General features: G+C 32.0%; 2 protein-coding genes across 2 annotated transcripts in view; one reads left to right on the top strand and one right to left on the bottom strand.

Moving 5' to 3' along the window:
- LOC106476702 (midasin-like) overlaps nucleotides 1-20,867 on the top strand; it is a 236,786-nt gene that overhangs the window by 105,123 nt on the left and 110,796 nt on the right. Inside the window, exon 41 of the mRNA XM_022381378.1 lies at nucleotides 376-504. Coding sequence (XP_022237086.1) covers nucleotides 376-504 — 129 coding nt within the window. The remainder of the gene's footprint in view (nucleotides 1-375; nucleotides 505-20,867) is intronic.
- Nucleotides 2,001-20,867, bottom strand: part of LOC111084887 (histamine H2 receptor-like) — a 27,457-nt gene continuing 8,590 nt past the window's right edge. Inside the window, exons 3-4 of the mRNA XM_022381369.1 lie at nucleotides 4,838-4,909; nucleotides 2,001-2,629 (exon numbers count right to left, since the gene is read on the bottom strand). Coding sequence (XP_022237077.1) covers nucleotides 4,894-4,909 — 16 coding nt within the window. The 3' untranslated portion in view covers nucleotides 2,001-2,629; nucleotides 4,838-4,893. The remainder of the gene's footprint in view (nucleotides 2,630-4,837; nucleotides 4,910-20,867) is intronic.

Here is a 20,867-nt window from a genome sequence, read left to right as displayed (position 1 = left end):
TTTATGGTATTTTCTTATTTTGATGTTTTGAGCTTTTTTTGTTCAATAAAAATCTTTCAAATGCGACTGTAGCTACCCCCCCCCCAAAAAAAAACCTTTGTCTTCAAATAAGGGTGCTTCTTATATTCTGAAAATATGGTAAGTTAGTATTCAGTGATCCTTATTAAGCATAAACTATTATTTATACCTTACAGGTGGGTCCTTCTCTCACACAGACATTTTGTTATTGCACATAAAGCAAAAAATGAAGCTTAGTTCAAATTGATGATAGGTTAAAAAAACAACACATTTTTATTGTTTTTTCAAGAATTGTGTTTTAATAAGTTAATATCCAGTGATCCTTATTAAGCATAAACTATTATTTATACCTTACAGGTGGGTCCTTCTGCAGTTGGAAAAACATCATTAGTTCATTTAGCTGCCACTCTGACAGGTCACCCTCTTCAAGTTCTACATGTGAACTCGGATATGGACACAACAGAACTCCTCGGAGGATTTGAGCAGGTAGGCCTTTTAATCTATCTTTGATAACTTAACTCATAATGTTAAGTGGTACTAATTCTTCTATTATGTGCCACTATTTCATTTGAATTATTTTTAAAAATTAGAAATTTTAAATAAATTAATTTATTTTTCATATATCTGTTTTACTTATGTTGAAAGATCATGCAGAGAAATGATAGCAATTTTTAATGTTTTAAATTAAAATGTTTTCTTACTATGAACACTTAACACTGAAAATATTTTATTTAAAATGTTTTTAAGAACCATGACATTTTGTATGTTTAAAAATCAAAAAGCTCAGTACATAGGGAAATATATTAATCAAATTACATTGTAAAGTTTACTTAAATATGCTTATGATAACTTGGACATATGCTCAAGCTGTATTAAAGGGTTATTTGATTTTACTTACCCATTATTAAAAAGCTGTAAAGATTGCTTGAATGTTGTTTTTCTAACTCTGACATTATTTACAAATAGGAAAAAAAACACTGATTTGGGCATTAGTATTAGGTTTAATCATTTCTAATGTAGGCTGTAAAATGGCTTAGAATATTAGGTTGTTTAATAACTTATGTTTTTTTTTGTAGACTGTGAAATGGCTTAGAATATTAGGTTGTTTAATAACTTATGTTTTTTTTTGTAGGCTGTGAAATGGCTTAGAATATTAGGTTGTTTAATAACTTATGTTTTTTTTGTAGGCTGTAAAATGGTTTAGAATATTAGGTAGTTTATATTACTACAATGAACTATCAGTATTGCATTTAATTCAGAACAAAATACATTTTAAACAAAACAAGGATTTCAGCATGATTAAAATCAGGTGACATTCATAATTTACAATCTTGTACAGTTCAAGAAATATTTTGAAATTTCCATCAACCGAATTATACTTGTGTTATCAAAAGTAATAGTAGTTTGGAGTAATCTGGACTTTTCTTGATGGAAATGAATGTAGAAAAATTGTTTGAATAAATTAGTTTTAGTTCCAGATGAGAAAATAAACATATTTTTTATATATATAATAGAATTTCTGAAAATTAATATTTTTCTTCTTATTCTTATCCAGTTGATGTTAAGTCTTAGGAAATGAGAAAATAACATGGAGAAACTGTTTTCATTTTATTTTATACATATGCTGAATATGGAACAATAAATTTTATGAACATTTAATGTAATTATTTAATTTAGGAATTTTATGTACGTAGGTACTTTCCTTATCAAGTTTAAAAACTATCCTATTTGAATATTTAATAATAAAGTTCAAGTATTGTGCAAGTTTGAATTATGAGCATTACAGTATAATCTTTATATAGTTCAGGTAGGCTATTTTTTTATTTGCAAGTTTAATTGATTAATGTTCAGTTGTATAATTTTAAGGCTCAGAGACACACTTTTAATGCCATGTTTAATTCTTAATAATTATTTTAAATACATAGTTTCAAGACTTAATTTGGTAATGTTTTTACTTTATTACATGTAATTGAGATTATAACACCACTATCTATTGATTAATATTTTTTTTCTTTTTATTAAATAGCAGTTAAAACAATTCAATTTTTTTCCTTGAAAAATAAGGTTGTGTGCAATAGAAGCATAATTACCACAAGAGAAAGAATAACAAACCAATATTGAAGTATTTCTCATATTCATTCTCCAACTACCTCTAGACATAGAAGATATGTTTTCTGTGCCTCTGGCTAGTTACTTACTTTCCTGTTCCTTTTTTTTTATTTACTTTTCTTTAGCATTTACTCATTAAGTCAGAAACACCATTTAGATATTTATTCAGGTTTGGTGCCCTTGTATTGCTCTATGATTAAACTCTGGGGGTCTTTCTTTTACAAGACAATGTGCCTTTCCACACTAGACATCAATTACCCTCAGGCAGTTTTTCTTTTTTTTACATGAAAGAGGGTAGACACAAAGAAAAGTTCCTTCTCCAATAACTTACAGGATTGAGAAAAGTTCACCCACTTCAGAAAATGATGTGCAATCAATACAAAGATTCCTTAGGGAGCCCAGCACTGCAACATTTCTTCCATGTAGGTTTGAAATAAGGCAACAAAAAGGAAAACTGAGTCTCGCTAATAACCCTTTGAGATTTGAGTTGGAGCATTCAGTGCTGAAATAAAAACATAAGTACCAATAAAGATCATAACCAAATCTTACTATTTTTTAAAATTAGTTGGTGGTTCATTTTCAAAGAGTATGTTCATTGAAAGAAAATGTTATGGATCTTTATTACTTTAAAAGAAGCATTTGGTTAGGTATGCACTATTTCTTAAAAAATAATACTTAAATTTTACGATATTTTTATGGCTAATTAATCAAAATATTTTATCTCCACACAGTTAAAAATATCATACTTTTTATTTCATGTTAATGTGTAATATTTTACATTAAGTTTGTGTCATTGCTGTTTTGAGTAAATCCAATCAACTTTTCATTGCTTTGTTTTATACACTTTAAAATCTTAATTGTTTTAATACTTTATAGTTATTAAGAATAAGTCGTAAAGATCTCAAGTTGTACCAGCAAATTCAGAACTGGATTTTATGTGGTACTAGTATATAGCCTGTCAAAAATGACGGGGCAAGTACTACCACCCCCACCAAATAGTATACCCTAACCTCACATTTCATAGCTAACTGAATTAAATAAATTTTGCAAAATCAAGCTTGACCAACAAAAAGGCAGAAAAGTGCAGTCAAGGTAGTCAAACATCAGTAAATTCCTTTGTGAGACAAAATTATGATCATTCGTGAAATGAATTTGTGGCATATTCAAAGAATAATTATTGGTAAAAATCAGTTAGATTAACAACTTCTAATATGTAGAAAAGCCAGTGCATTTTGGTAACACTACATTCCAACAATGGCTTTTATGTTATGTTGCTTAACAACAAAAGTATAACCTAATATTGTTGTTAGTCTATGTACTTAAAGTATAAAATAAAATGTATAGACAACAAAACTGGAAAAATGTTTTTAGTTTTCTATGCATGTAATTATTTTTTTGGTGTGTCACAGGAGATCACTGAAGACATATTTCAAAAATTATTTTATTTCAAATGTACTTGATTGAAAGTAGAAATCTTGTAATATTTGAATTTTGAATATATTGTGAAGTAATTTATTAATCTATCCAAATTATTAAACAGAGGTTGAGAACATTATTTTAAAATAATTTTTGAGTTTCACCACATCATTACAATCCATGTTGCCACCTTCACTCATGCTTTGTCTGACAAATGTGCATCTTGACAAAAGCTCTACAACATAGTTTCAATTGCAGAAGGCTCCCTCATAAGGCTGTTATATCCAAAACACACCACTCCTCCATGCTGGCTTTCCATACTCCATCTACTGTATGAGGATAACATTTTCCCTCTACCTGTTCAAAAGCCCAATCACACAATAATCCATAGGTGTTCAGTTTAGTAACTTGACCAGTATATCTTCATATAGAATAACATGAATATCATTTTATTCTTCAACTGTTTGGGGTATGTGATGGGTGAATGAGATGTATGACAGGAAGCCTTATCTAAATGAACCCATATCATGTTGATCTTGTTTCCAAACAGAGGTTATTTTGGATTATGTTGTGCACTGTTGCCTCGAGCATATGAATGGCTTTTGCCACTGACCTTTGCATTTGGAGATTCTTACATTTTTTTTACAAAACACTGCACTTATCCTAGCATGACTGGGGTATGAGTATGTTGTAGGTCTTTTTGTAGATGATCCTGTGCCCCTAGTTGATCCATATTTCATTGTTTTCCAATGCCATTAAGTACAAGTGATATCCCTGTCTCAGAAATTCTGAATTTAGATCTGAATACATCTTTATCATCTGAGTGTATGAATATTTTGAGGTGGAATGGGCTGTTACATACCCTTCCCAAAAGTGAAAACATTTTGGTAACATCATACTATTTACAAAACGCGAAACAATGTTAACGTGTAATTCTGATGTATGCCATTCCACGACAACCTTTATATTGGTTATGGTTGTCATGTGACTTGCTAATTAGCTTATTCAAATTTTGATATACTCAACCCTCTGTGCACGTGTATATATATATGTGTGTGTGTGTTTACATAATTTACTGTAATTTTGTGAATTACTGATAAAGGAGAGAAGGATGTAATAATAAATAATTGTTTGCCAGTGCAGGAAAATATCTTACATAATATTTTATTAATTGTGATAATTATGCATATATTTACTTTTTCATGGTCCAGTTTATCTTTTCAACTGGAAAATGATTTTATTTTAAATATGTTTTCTATCAAAATGTCTAAGTTTTGAAAGTTTACGTACTTACATTATAACCTACTATGGTGCCAGTCGTTTCCATAGTCAGTAGATGAAGCTTCTTATCTAGAGTGTTGTTTCCCTGAAAAATAAAATGTGAATGTTAATGTTGACTTGCTGGTTGGTATACTACACAGTTAATCTAACAATCTGATCTTACAGGATCTAGGTTTATCCACAATTTAATTTTGTTTCTGTCATAAATAGGATATTTGATGCTAGTTGTGTATAATTTTGGAAAATTTAATTATCAAATCCTTATTTTTAATATAATTTTGGAAAATTTAATTATCAAATCCTTATTTAATATAATTTTGGAAAATTTAATTATCAAATGCTTATTTTTAATATAATTTTGAAATTAATGTATTAGTTTTAAACTACTCAATATGTTAATACATATGGTTTATAAAATATATAGATTATGAAGGAATAGATGGACTGAATACTCTGGTAAATACACATACCATTCCTGTAACATACAATTAAACTATCTTACAATTCTGTTATCTGCTACAGAGAGTTTTGGATATTCTGCATTTCAGAGGACCATTAATTTTAGAATGTGTTAAGAAACATTAAAAATTTAAAAACTGTTGCACTATTAAAAGTATTCTTTGCATAAAAATTAAGTATTAATATTTTTGTAGGTTACTCGTTGTAATAGTAGAACATATAAGGAATCACTATTTATATATAATGTAACTATTTTTCTTTGTGTTCTCTTAATTCTGATCCAGTTCTGATAACCCTTATACACAAAATATTGTCGTTTTCATGAACATCTGGTAGTTTAATGTCATTTTACTTAATAATTGCATGTATAGATAAGAGTAGTGAATGTAAGGTACAATAGCTGCTCTTTTGTTAACTTGTGTGCTCTGTGCTGCAAATTAGAATTCTTGGTGTAAAATAAAACAGGTCAATGGGATAGTTTTTTTCAAATCTACTGTCCTTCAGGAAATAAGTAAGAGTGATAAATAGTTTTCTGTCATTTCAAACAATGGGAGTAGGATACACAACAAAGAGTTTGGGGGGGGGGTCATATACCACTGCATGCCAACATGCAGACATAATACCCTTAATAAATCAAGCCTTTGATTGCATATACTATAAAAGAAGGAATATGTCAAAGAAAGGAAAGATCTCAACAGTTGACTGGATTTAGTTATCTTAGTTTTTTGGATAAACATCATCCTCTGGAGTACGTGTAAATGAGTGTAAGCAGTGGAATTGGACCATTTTATTAAAGGAACTTGATTTAGTTTCTGTTTGTTACATTAGCTTCTATATTTATTATTTCCCCTGGTATTATTTTTACAAAATATGCTCTTCAATATAATTCACATGATCTGTTATTTTTACAAAATATGCTCTTCAATATAATTCACATGATCTGTCATTTTTACAAAATATGCTCTTCAATATAATTCACATGATCTGTTATTTTTTACAAAATTATATGCTCTTCAATATAATTCACATGATCTGTTATTTTTACAAAATTATATGTTCTTCTGAAATATCACTTCACATTGTCCAAGTTAATAATTCCTGAGCATTTCTATAAGCCTTTCAAATACAATATTATTCAATTCTGGAATATAAATATTTATGATTTCATTTTATTCAAATCTACCCCTTTCAGTAAGTAAAGGTAATTGGATCAAAGCGATGACCATGTAATTCTTTACCTCTTATGTCTATTTTGACCATTTTTATATTTTCAAATTATTAAATAACCTGTATAGTTTATTGTTACAGAGTAAGACTACATGTAACAGTCATATGGACAAAGTATATTAAATAGCCTTATGTGTACATCCTGCACACATAATAGTATGATGTAGCTGTAAATGAACATAAATAAAGTACTATTTTTATACAGAGGTCACTCGCTTTAATTGTGATCATTTATGCAGTAATTAGAATAACCTTCTCATCTTCATAGGAGAGCATTGTCTGGTGGTTAGCATGCCTGGATTGTGAGTCAGAATATTCTCTGTTCACAACCCATTGCTTCAATACATGCTCTGCACTTTGAGACTGTGAGTGTGCTCTAAGAGAGTGTAATGTTCAAATCCCACTATTCAATCAGACAAGCATAGCCAGAGTTGGCAGTGAGTGTTATTTGCTAGCTGCCTTTCCTATAGTTTGTAAGCTATAAGTTAGGGACAGGTATATAGATGCATGTAGAACTTGTATAGCTTTGGGAAAAATTTTGAAACAAACAAATCGTCATAGCATCAACACCTTTCTGTTCAAATCTAAAATAACCTGAGGAGGTTTTCAATATACATATACTTGTTAACATTCTAATTTGCTCAGAAGTTAACTTTAGAGAGTAAATTTGCATGTGTTCTTAGCTATAATATATGCTATCACACCGAGAAAGCTAAATGATGAAGTTCTGCAGAATCTGTGTTCAATTCCCTTTGGGTTTGTTTTATCAGAATTCTAGGGAGTGAGAATTGGAATTGCTTTTGTAATGCTACTGTCTTAATTATTGAGGTGATGATGTTTTGAACTCAATACTGATGAAGTACAGCATAAATTCCTTAACATTGTCCATCTCAAGAAACCAAGGTAAAAATATCCTTAAGATTTTTCAACCATTATTACATTGAGTTCAAAGCATCTTCACAACATTAATACGAATACTGAAAAATCTATTATTTTATATCAGAGCATGATCATTAATAATGCTTCCTTAAATAATTCTTAAACCATTTTATAGTGCTTCAACAACCGAAACTAGCAATTTTATGAGAAAATCTAATTTTAGCCATAACAAAAAATTAAACATCAAACTCGCATAACTACTATAACCAAACAGAGCTGACTTGATATTCAGATCATATCCATCTAAGGGCATCATGCAAAAAACACAGAAAATTCCGACCTTTGTCTTTATCAAATAAGATTTGGTCTTTTTATTAATTTCCCCAAAACATACATTGAAAATTGCAACTTTTTCGTCTCTTCAGCCTGGTTAGGTTTAAACACATGCAAGCATTGAAAAAAGTTTGTGTTATAGTTGATAGTGCGATATTTTTGACGTGTAAGTTAATGTAGGTCTATGGGGCTTAAATTAATAAATTATTGTGCTATCACTTGTTTAGAAATCTTTAAGATTGTTGCGCTAGTGAAATCGTTAAACTAATTTAATGTTATTTGAATTTCATGTAATGAAAAGTTAAAAGACAAACTTTATACATCGTTTGAAGTAGTCAGAGTTTTGTGTATAAAACATCATTAATATTTTGACAAGTCGGTAAATAAAACGATTCTTGAAATGCTGAATTTAGTTGGTGTTATTTAGTTTGAAATGAGAAATATTTTGATATTGCTTGTGTTCTTAATAGTTTCTACAAGGGTTTGGGATATTGAGATCTTGATAAGAAATAAAAATACGCGCATTCCGGGAATTGAACTTCATTGAAAATATGTAGCTGGTGATCTTGGTAAAACATAAAACACAAATTGGTACATATTCCCCAGGGCATGTTCCTGATTCACCAGTATAAAGTTTAAGTTAATGTAATGGAAATATCAACATAGGAACGCTTATTGTGGATATGTATACCAGAAAAGTTTGAAATAAGTAAGAGAAAAATTTACTTCGTTCACGCTTCACCGAAGAGGGATAAGACTTCCTATGTTCATTTCGTCCGTAACCGATTGAAGCAGCGGTGAGCATTCCATGCATTATATAAACGAACTCTGCCGGTTTCTTTTGCCAACAACATTTAATACATTAAGGTTCAGAAATTACTTTTTTTTTGCCCTTTCTTTTTAGCCCGATCACATACGCATTGCTTCTGTGTCAGTACGTCTACCCATTAACCATTAAACAATTATCTGTTATTGCATAATGTTTATCGTTTTGCTCATATATAGATCTTCTTGTGATTCCTTCTTTCCGATAATACATGTTAATTAGTATAGTAATATATTTATAGATAATAATTGTTTTCTAGACGAGTTGAAAATTTTTCGCGGATACCATTATCCCTTTTTTTTATTAATCTGTAATAACTTTAAAAAATCACTTGTAAAGTCTTCGTTAAGTACTCGAAACTTACACTTGTCACGAAATGTTCCAATAATTAATGTGTCGAAATAGGCACAGGTTAATTACTCAATTTCGTTTGCTTGTGTTTTTATTTAAATACGGTAATCGATCTTTCCATCAATTCCAGAGTTAACTGATTGAATAAGGTTACTTTACAAATCATGCCAACACTTAGGCGAGTCTGTTAATTCGTTTTTCACAACCAGATAGGTTTATAAACATGATAAACTGTTTATGCAACAAATATCTTGTGGATTCCCGACTTTGTTGGTTGCGTAGTTTCTAAGAAAAATGAGTCACAAAAAAGCAATCAGAATTTAATTAATTCCACTAAATGCTGCTGTGATCCCTATTGTGGCTTACATAGAAAATGTATGATTTTGTCCTTTGGGGGGGGGGGGTCAGTACTTTACAATAAGTGCTGTAACAAGTAAAAAAAGTAGTGTAAATACTATATGTGGACTCTACCAGTAGTAAACGTGTGAAAGCATATCGGCAATCTGAAGGTTAACTTCTCTCATAATTATTTTAATCTTTATTTTACAAATATATATAAAATGAATATAGTTTTTGCTACAGATTCGGATAAAAAAAGATGTACCAACCTGAGTGTACATCATCGTTATTGCCTATAATTCAGTTTCAGAAACTGTTGTTAAGGTTGTGGATGTTTTGTGCGAAAGGCAGATAAATACGTACAAGTATGCTTTTTACGTACACAGTATTTCCTTTCTTTTTAGAAACCGCTATTGCAAAGGGTTTAGATGTTTTGTCTTCAAGGTATATAAGATGATCGATCATCACCAAGCAAAAATAAATAAAAAAAATTTAGAATACATTCGTAACCATGGAAACATTTAACTCAGAACCCATAACCTTGTTATCTGTGGGCTTTTTTTTTAATACCTCCTGTCTTCTGTAACGATCATCTACAAATCCCATTTCATTGTCAGACACCTGAGGTTACCATGGGAATGTACTGCTCCAATATTCAATCCCTTGTGGAGAAACGGAATTTACGATTTCTCTAGCTGATTCGGTTGATAACTTTGTCTGTAAACCCCAAAGGGATTTTTCTCCGTCGGTTAGAAATCGGATCGAAATATCTTGTTACGTAAAGAAAGTTCTCCTACTAATATTTTTAATTGCCAAACTTACATTTATTTCGGAGTAAGTTTTAATCCTTATCTTCTACATAACTCAAAGTAGCCATCATGCTTGTTTATCGTACTTTATCTTTAAATGTTACTTTTATGTTTTTACGGACTCGTTAATCAGATTGCAGTGGTTGTATATAAAATTCTAAATTTTTGTTAGTGTTTCATAATGGTGCATTTGAATTCAGTTTCATTGAAGTATCTGTATATTAAGAAACGTTAAAAATGCTGGAGCGTAAACATTATCAATAAATAGGAGAGGCGGCCTTTTCCCAGAGAGAGCACATCTCAACGTTTCGCCTTCTTCTGGGTAACTGCACGTCAAGTATTCAAATATATTGATTGGTTTATTCTTCGTAATTAAAAAAAATATTTAAAGTAATATAAGTAATATGGTCAGCTCCAACAAGTTTATGAGCTATCACCCGATCGCAGCTACAAACGTCTTTGTAGGTTCATACCATTTTGTACATATCACAGCAAATTCGGTATATGTGTTTATGAAAATAGGATCAATGTTTTGCAAATATTAATGTTAACCTTTGCGTATTTCCTTAAACTTTCCTTTATAAGGTTGAGTGGCCGACAGAAGAAAAAACATCTAGAATTGTTCTACCATTAGATTTAAGCCATTACAATGGTCATTTTGAATGACCTCTCCGTGGTGTTTGAGGGTCAGTGTCATCAAGTTTACGGATTAAAAGCAAAACTAGGGCTCATTTTACGTTATGTTTATTTTTTACTATACGTGTTTATGGAACTTCATAAGTGCTCATAACTTAAACTTATTCCATGTACGATGTTTTGTTGCGGCACTTGCAAGCTTTTTAATTCATAAATATGCCTTAACAACCTGCCATTACATGTGTCACTTCAAAAGCTCTAGTTCTAAATTTACTTTAACTAACTATCAATAGCTGTTCGACTTCAAGATTTTTTATTTTCAGGTAAGCCTTTAGCTACCCTGCCGTAATCAGTGGAAATATTTTGTCGTAACCAGTCAAACTTGCAAGCTTTTTCTTTGTAAATGAACTTTTAATTACTGTGCCATATTCTCAGAGCCACCTTGCCGTAACCAGCAGTACTTGCAAACCCTTTTGATTCTAAATGAACCTTGCTGTATCCATACCATTTGCAAGCTTTTTTGTTTGTTTGTAACTAAACTCTAATCATTCTAACGAGAGCTGAGGCATTTGCGAAAATTGTTTTTATTTATCTATAAATAAATTTCTAAACGCCCTGTACGAGAAAATTTTACTTATATAAAAAACTTGCTTCGTAAGATCTAGAATCTATGTTAAATTCTATGAACACTTGCTAATTGAGGTCGATAATCTATCGTAATTCTCTATGAACACTTACTAATTAAAATGTACAATCTATCATAATTCTCTATGAACACTTACTAATTAAAATGTACAATCTATCGTAATTCTCTATGAACACTTACTAATTAAAATGTACAATCTATCGTAATTTTCAATTAAACAGTTGCTAATTAAGGCCTATAACTTATCCTAGATCTAATATATGATAAAACTGGGATAAAAGTGCTTTTCAAACTTATTATATTTACACGATGCAAGTTTCTGTCGTACCGTCATCAATCAGATAGCTTCTTTGATATATAGTTTAAGCAGAGTATTCACATTGAGCAGACTGTGAAATAGGCGGCAACTGCCTATTAGAGAAACACTTGTAGAAATATATTGGTGACTATACAATCTACTTTGCCGCCCACTTCACAGTCAACTCAAAATCAGATAACTTTATTTTAAGTTGTACAGGAAAGGTTAAGTCATTCCGTTTGAAAAAAAAATAATAATAAAAACGGGTTTATATTGATGTTATTATAACTATGGTTATTATCTCCGTTACGTAATAAAATTTTGTACAGCAATTTTCGTTTGCGTGTATGAAAGAACCGAAAGTAATTTTCTGAGGATGAAGTAGATTGATTTGAAATAACAACTAGCATACTATAAAGTACCCATTCCTGGAGCGATGAAACTGAACACTTGAAGTTTATGAAAAGGGGAATGATAGCGGTTAAATATCTGGTGTGATGTTAAAAAAAACGCAAGATTAGAGAGAGAGAGAGAGATTCGCATCTAAACCTGCAGTTTCACACAAACACACTTTTAATGCAAGTAGTTTATTACAGAAGGTAGGCCTCTCGAAACAACATTCATGTGAGAACAGCCAGCTGTACTTGATGAGAGAGTGAGCGTTCATTGCTATGGACGTGCCCTACGGTATCTCTTTCCCGGATAGGAAAGCTAACTAAATCAAGTTTACTAGTTTGTATTTTTGACCGTGCCGGTTTCATTACACCCAACCGAGTTTTAAAAAGGTTACGTTGTTATCTCATAACGCAAATATATATCTTGTCACACAAAATGACTGTTAACTCGGAAAAACTATGTTGCAGGTGCGAGAATCTCCACAAATGAGAGAAGAAGAAGAAAGTTCGAATAATATATTCAAAATGAAGAACAGTAGTGTATTTGTTTTTAACTTTTTTGATATTATACACGAATCGTATCCAGACATCTTTCAGCTAATTGTCTGTACCTCTTTTTTTCACAACTGAAATTATAATATGCGCGCCAGTATACTACTAATGCAAGGAATTTCGAGGAAGTATAAACATCATATACAAATGTATTTTTTTTATGTATTTTACTGCTAACGTGTTTCTTCATTAGTGTTTATTTATTTTTTTTATAGAAAAATGTTCTAAAAGTTCACATGTCGGGTAGTTTGTTTCGTTTTCTTAGGGTACAGCTTTCAGCGCGGGGGTTCTTGAACTTTGGGAGCTAAACATCATTTTACCAAAACTATGTAATTTAGCGACTGTCTCAAACGTGTATACGCACACCGTACAAGATGATGCCTCTTTTCACGCATCATAGACCTATCCATTTTATCTGCTGTGCAACTATGTTTTTGTGCGCGATCAGCGGATTTCACTGAAACCAGGATAGATCCAAATTCCCCTCTGCTTGCAACTCTGCTTTATAAACGCGAATTTCTGGTATAAAATAAATAACCTTATGAAAAATAGATGTAAAACGTAAATATTAACTATATGTTTCCGATTCTGGAAAATTTACTTGTAAACTCAAAACATGATCTGTTATATTATATGAACGCTGCAATCCGACACTGGTTGAGAATTCCTGTTCTTGTGCACTCTTCTATATATTTTTTACTATATACAGTAGGAAGCAAGTCTGATACTTAAAAGTACAGCTTTCAACACAGTCTTTCAAGTGGTTTGGTATTCTGTACTTACATCGTACCTTGGACACAGCTTCAAGTATAGAGTATCACATTAACTGCTTTAGTTTCTGTTGTACATTGAAATGTATGAGAGTTGTAACTGTTGTACATCACGACACGAAAGTTGATGATAATACACGAGAGTTGTAACTGTTGTACATCACGACACGAAAGTTGCTGATAATACACGAGTTGTAACTGTTGTACATCACGACACGAAAATTGATAATAATACATAAGAGTTGTAACGGTTGTACATCACGACACGAAAGTTGATGATAATACACGAGAGTTGTAACTTTTGTACATCACGACACGAAAGTTGCTGATAATATACGAGTTGTAACTGTTGTACATCACGACACGAAAGTTGCTGATAATACACGAGTTGTAACTGTTGTACATTATGACACGAAAGTTGATGATAATAAACAAGAGTTGTAACTTTTGTACATTATGACACGAAAGTTGATGATAATAAACAAGAGTTGTAACTTTTGTACATTATGACACGAAAGTTGACGATAATAAACAAGAGTTGTAATTTTTGTACATTATGACACGAAAGTTGACGATAATACACAAGAGTTGTAACTTTTGTACACCATAACATACGAAAGTTGCAGGTAATTACATGAGAGTTGTAACTGTTGTACATCGTGACATACAAAAGTTGATGATAATACACGGGAGTCGTAACTCTGTATTCTGTGATGTTTTTGTGAACTAAATTATTGTATATTTTTGTCAGACTATTATATCACACGTTTTTTCTTTTTTGTTCCCCATCATAAACCTTGACAGTACATAGTTACGTTTTACTCAGAAATATATTTACACCCTAGAGCTAGTTGGTGAATTTTTTATTTTTTTTTGGAATGTTGCCATATGTGTCTCAATATTTTCTGTGGCATGCTGTCGCACTGAAATTTCTTGGTATATGTGTTATATTACGTACTGTTACATGTTCTTGTCCGGGGATTTATTGCCGTATGTGTCACGCCGTATTCTGTGACATCTTTTTGAACCATTATCTGTTGGTTTGCGTGTCACATTATATCCTGTGACGTTTCAGTCCCAATATTTGTTATGTGTCACGTTATGTTCAGTGACAGGTGACAATCCTGATATTTGTCTCTCTCTAAACTGTGACGCATTTATTTCCTGTTATTGGTTGGTATATGTGTCATACTGCATTCTGTAACATGTTTCTGTTCGAGTATTTGTACATTATATCATCAAAGCTAACCCTAGAACTACTAATGGGGACCACGATTTTTAAACATATTGTTTAAAACTATTTATACACGAAATTGTTTATGGATCACTAACTTTTGGGTTACGGGATCCCTAATAATATGATTCACTCAAAAAAAAATCATCAAAAATGGCAGTTAATTACGCTAATTATTGATATCACCCAATTTGTTTGATCATTTCTTTACACTGTGTAATATACAAGGATAAAATTACTCAATATGATAGGATAGAATATATTTTTCATAAAATATCCCCATGCCTACTCCAGATATAGAAACTGCGTCCCCCCTTTGAAACCAAAGTTACGCCATTGTGTGAAGTCCATTGGTAATAAAACCTACAAGACGTTTTTAATTTGAGGATTTAAAGTTTTGTGTAGCCTCTTTTTTTAGGGAAAATGGAATTATTCAGTTTGAAACGAACCAATAGCATGAAAATAGGGTGTGAATTGCTTATTTGTAACCCATCAAACGCTTGAATCGAATAAATGAGTAATCTGGAACTCATTGTTTAAATCAACACCATATAAACTCCTGGATACATTATAAATCAAGCAAAATAACAATTGGGAAATATTGGTATTTCAACAGCTTATGCTCTAAAGTCATGAATATTCTGTATTATCAGGTCATACACATATAACTATGTAGTTCATCGCTTACTGAGGTTTGCATGGTGCCATAGTATGCGTTCATACGTTTGTATGAAATAATTTTTCCATACTAAAATAGTGTTTGTTGTATAATATATTTCGCATACTGTATATGTAAGAAGTGGTTTGTTAGTACAAAAACTTGGAAAATTAAGAGCGGTTTTAAACAAGGAATAAGTTAATCCACCGATTTGGCAGAAACAAAATCGTGCTCCGTGCTGTAGTATTTCTATATTTGTCAAATATCCAAGGTTATAGGAATTACAGAAGTTAAAGAATGGATTAATGAAACTTGTTTTTTTTATATAAGTTTAGTGATCTTGAAGTTGTTTTGGTGGTTTGAAGTTTATTTAAAACCGTTGTTAATCGTGTAATTAATATTTCCGAAGATGAATAGTTACGCAACGTTATTCATCCCATTTTTTAAGGTATTAGGAAGACTTTTGTGTTTACTTCTCATATTTAAAAAATCGAGATTAGTTTTCACCCTCAAAATTTAAGAAGTCAACGGGAAATTATACCCTTTACTGTGACTTTTGTATTTTTAAAATAGAAACGAATTAAGTATGTATAAATGACCTAGGTTACACCAAAAGGACTATAGCGTGATGTTCAAAATGTTTTTATGGGATGTATAGGTCCCACTAGTCCTGCACAAACATATGATGGGACATACATAACCCAACTATAATTAAAGGATTAAGGTATGAAGAACCAACAGAAATTCATCTCCGCCCTTAAGGTATAAAGAATCGTGATTACTGCCCATTCTCAGGCAAAGTTTATATATTCCTCTGTGATTTAAACATTTGAACAAAATACTGTACACGTTTCAAGAGTAAATAGTCAGGCAAGCTTACACTCTACCCTTAAAGTATAGAGTGAGGCAAGATTACTGTATTCCCTTAAGAGGTAAATAGTCAGGCAAGCTTACACTCTACCCTTAAAGTATAGAGTGAGGCAAGATTACTGTATTCCCTTAAGAGGTAAATAGTCAGGCAAGATTACTGTATTCCCTTAAGAGGTAAATAGTCAGGCAAGATTACTGTATTCCCTTAAGAGGTAAATAGTCAGGCAAGCTTACACTCTACCCTTAAAGTATAGAGTGAGGCAAGATTACTGTATTCCCTTAAGAGGTAAATAGTCAGGCAGGATTACTGTATTCCCTTAAGAGGTTAATAGTCAGGCAGGATTACTGTATTCCCTTAAGAGGTAAATAGTCAGGCAGGATTACTGTCTACCCTAAAAGGGTAGAGTCATATAGGCTCACAGTCTACTGTTAAAGGGTAGAGGGTTAGGCAGGCTTCCTTACTGTCCACCACCTTACGATTTAAGAATTCGGGCAGAGATTTACGGTTTGTCATTTAAGTCAAACAGGATATGTGCTCACCCTTAGTGTGTAGAATAAAAATTACTATTATTTTATTGGGTGTATATTATTTATTAGGCATATTTCTCACTTCTCTATACATTAATTCAACGGTTGGGCTATTTCCAATTTCTATTACATTTTAACTAGTTTTACTGTGCCTAAGGTATCCACAGACTTGGAAAACTGTAAATGTTAGGAAAAGTCATTGTTCTAATCTATGAAACTCCTGCGTTAAGATAGTTTAGAGCGCTCAACGAAAGTTTTTTTATGTCTTGGATATAGTAACTGTAAGCAACCCAAGGTCACTGCTCTTCAGAGAGAATAGGCAAGTTAACACGTGGTTCAGGCACTTCGCTTTAGTAACTTTTTAACAGCTTGAAAGTGACACAAAGATGCAGCCAGTTTCGTGACCGAAATTAAATTGAGAGATGGTATTGGGTTTCTACTTATAATTAGAAGTATATATAAGGCGATGTGAGCGCCCATATTGTTTAATCGTTGGTATCCTATTTCTTATCACAGAAAACATCTCTATTGCATGTACGGTAAGCAGGTAAAGTTTCTGTTTAATTTTGTATTTTAATTTTGTTTTTGTTTTCATTAATTAAGCGCGCAAAATATGTTTCTTCATCCACGTGCGAACTGCCCGATGTCTGTCACGAGAAAGATATTCCCGACTAATCGTACAAGAGCGCAATATGCGTGTCTACTTGAAATAACTGCGACATGAACCATGACTTGCGTTTTAATTATGCGCGGATATTATATTAATACACATAGATCGTTGAAGACATGAACCCATTCGTGTATTTATTTTTTGTATGTGTATGTATACATGGTACAAAAATTTGCTTATAGCAACTTCGAATGGAGTCCAACGTTATTAAAGCATGACGAAGACACGCGTACAGGTTTTTGATCCATTTGAGCTGTTAGAGGCTTTATAGTATTAAAATTCTTACATTTTATTTTCGCAGAAATACACACTCGTGCAGAACACTTGTAATATTAAGAACAGTTTGTGCTTTCTTTTGTGTGTATGTGTGTACAAATATGGCTTGCTCTGGGGGAACGTAGTCACGTTCATACCAAAGTGTTTTTATTCAATAGGTGAAATGAAAAATAATACATGTTCGGTAAAAATTAAACCAAGATAAAACTGTGTAATGTACTAGTAAAATTGTCTAAGAAGTTGCGGTGAAAGTTTTATCAAACACATACTTTGTTCTTGTTCAAGTTTGTTCTTAGGCAGTGGTTGTTTCATTTTTCAAACTGTGTTCGGGAGCGTGCTCCGGAGTGGTGATGCATCATGTGTTAAAACTGTTTATTTCTTCGAGAGTGTGCCCTGGAGCTGTGGTTCTCAACCTTTTCCAGTAATGTACCCACAATCTCTCTCTCGCACACGCACACACCAACTCCCCTCGTCCTACTTGCAAGCTTTTCTTAAATAACAAAAGTGGCGCTGTCAGCGTTTGTTTGAGCTGCGCTGACGTGTAGCTGCTATGTACCCTGTACCCCCTGGAAGTAATTTTGTACCCCCCAGGGGTACATGTACCCCTGGATGAGAACCACTGCACTAGAGCATTGACGCATCTTGTTTATGAGACTGTTTATTTGTTTGAGAGTTTGCCCTGGAACAGTGCTATGTTTTGTTTATCCGACCGTTTAATGTAACAGAATTACGTTTTATTTAACAAATTATTTATTTTTTCTAAAAATTACTCTGGAGTAGTTGGACGTTTCTTATCGGGTAAGAAGGAAAGTTTGAAGATACGCCCCCGTGTTGAGATATAAAAGTTTCACTAATTTGTAAAAACACTAAAGAACAAAGTTGAAAAGTGTAGATCGTACCTTAAATATGTCGTTTGTATTGTAGTTAACAAAACACATTTTATTGAAGATACGCCCCCGTGTTGAGATATAAAAGTTTCACTAATTTGTAAAAACACTAAAGAACAAAGTTGAAAAGTGTAGATCGTACCTTAAATATGTCGTTATTGTAGTTAACAAAACACGTTTTATTGAAATTTATCCAAAAATACTCATTAAGATATCACAGCTGTATTTATACAGATGTCAGATTTACCCAACTCAGCTTAAGAAAACAGAGAAAAGGATCGAATTTATCGAACAGATTGGTTGCGCCGTAGTCGTTAGTGTCACGTGCTTTCAGCCTGTGCTTCTTTTGTGTGTGTATCCATCTTGTGGAGAGCGTGTGACACGTGTCTCGAGATTTGTTTAGTTTCTCATTTACGAAGAAACATCTTGTATCTTACTCTAGCTCCATAAAAAGTATGTAAGTTTAAAGCTAAATTTATAAAGAAAAACTGAAAATCATTTCGAGCTAGGTTTCTTTGCAACTGCACTTGTATTTCTTTTTTCTTGGTTTGTGTGACGGAAGTTGTGATTGTTGTATTAGCGTTCATATACGTATTTGCATTTTACATGTGAATTTTCTACCAATATAATAACAATGCTCAGAATGTTACCTTCGTGAACAAAGCTGTATAACCATTGGGAATATAAAAAAATATTGCATTTTCAAATGATTTATGTTGTCGGCAGTACTTTTACAAGAAAATTGTTAATGCATTTTTAACATAATTATAATATATATATAAATACTAAGATGTAAATACGAATATACGTGTGTTAATGATATATAATTTAAATTACATTTTTAACGTTGCGGAATTTAGTCAAAATTTTATTTAACTAATTTAAGAATGTTTAATAGACTGTAGAAAAGCCGCACAACGTGTGCGTCTGAGAATTTTGCCAGAAACAAAACGATACTTTTACATAATTATTTAATAAAAATCCGAATGTTTGTAAACCATACGCATTACCAAACAGTGTTTGTTTGTTTTAGAGCGAAGCCAAATTGGGCTATTTGCTGTGTCTATCGCGGGGAATCGAACCCCGGATTTTAGCGTTGTAAGTTCGTAAAGTTACCGCTGTCCCACCGGGAGACCCAGATAATGTTACCCACTAGAAGTCAAGATTATGATATCCAAGTGTACACAGAAGATCAGTATTGTTTAAACGCCAGTACCTTTTGGAAACAAGAACGTTTCCCGAATTTATCGTGCTGTGTTTTTCCATTGTTTAGGTATAGAAATGAGGCGTAAGACCAAATCAGAATTTATTTTATTTCACGTATCTTTATTATACTTAATAAAATGAATACAAGAACTTTATCATGTGATGACATGTTCTTTGTACGTGCTATTACTGTTCTTTAAATACATTAAACTCGTGACGGTTTACAAAGTTCTAGCACACGTGTGACTAGCCAGGGATATCTAAAAAAGCAATTGTATTATTTATTAATACATGTGTAAATTGTACATGTTTCGAAATACTAATTTAAATAAATTTGTTTTATTTAATCTTGAGTACACTGTATATCTCTTGCCTTTGGTAACACAGGCCTGCGATGGTTTTATCGTCTTGAAATTTTTGCATGTTCTACCGTAATTCCTGTACGTTGAATCCGAAAACGATATTCATTTTTCTCCGCCACGTACATATTTTTCACAAAACTTCGTATGTACTTTTACATAAGTGAATCATTTTCATTGAAATCGGGTCAAATTTTGTTACGCTTAAAGTGTTAGTAGCCTCTGGCTGTAGATTTCTTTAGACCAATCGCGACGGGAGAGTCTTATCGATGATTCTAGAACCCACGAGAAACATCGCTAGTATATAAACGGTTAACAGGCCGCATAACGTGTCATTTCTGTATAGTATTTGTCGTGCATTTTGACATTTTTTTCTATTCAATGTTATTTATTCGTTGCTATGGCAACAAGAGGTTGTGTAAATGACCCAAACATATTCTGTTATATTTGTGGTAAATTGGTTTTTGATTTGATCTAAGTAAGAATTTTTGTTTTCTTCCCGATTTGTAAAAAAATTATTTCGTGATAGAAAAATAATGAATATTAATTTCGAAATTAGCGTAGCCGAGTTATGGAAAATCCGTTACTAAAACCAAAACAACTTTTATGAAGTTTAGATTCGCAGATCTGTGTATTTAAAAGTTAGCAGTTTCCACAGTGTTAGGGCATTGAAGATTTTACCGCAGTAAACTGCAAAACACTGTCATGGTAGAATATAATCAAATTTATTAAAATGACTGTATAAAACTTGCAGTGACCGAATTGTGATCAGACATCATTTGGGAACCCCTACTTATATATTTGTGTATGTATGTTTATATAAGGTTATATGGCT

The sequence above is a fragment of the Limulus polyphemus genome, unplaced genomic scaffold (genome assembly GCF_000517525.1).
Source record: "Limulus polyphemus unplaced genomic scaffold, Limulus_polyphemus-2.1.2 Scaffold158, whole genome shotgun sequence".
NCBI lineage: Eukaryota > Metazoa > Arthropoda > Merostomata > Xiphosura > Limulidae > Limulus > Limulus polyphemus.
The sequence above is the reverse complement of the archived record's forward strand: the minus strand, read 5'-3'. Positions and strand labels throughout refer to the sequence as shown.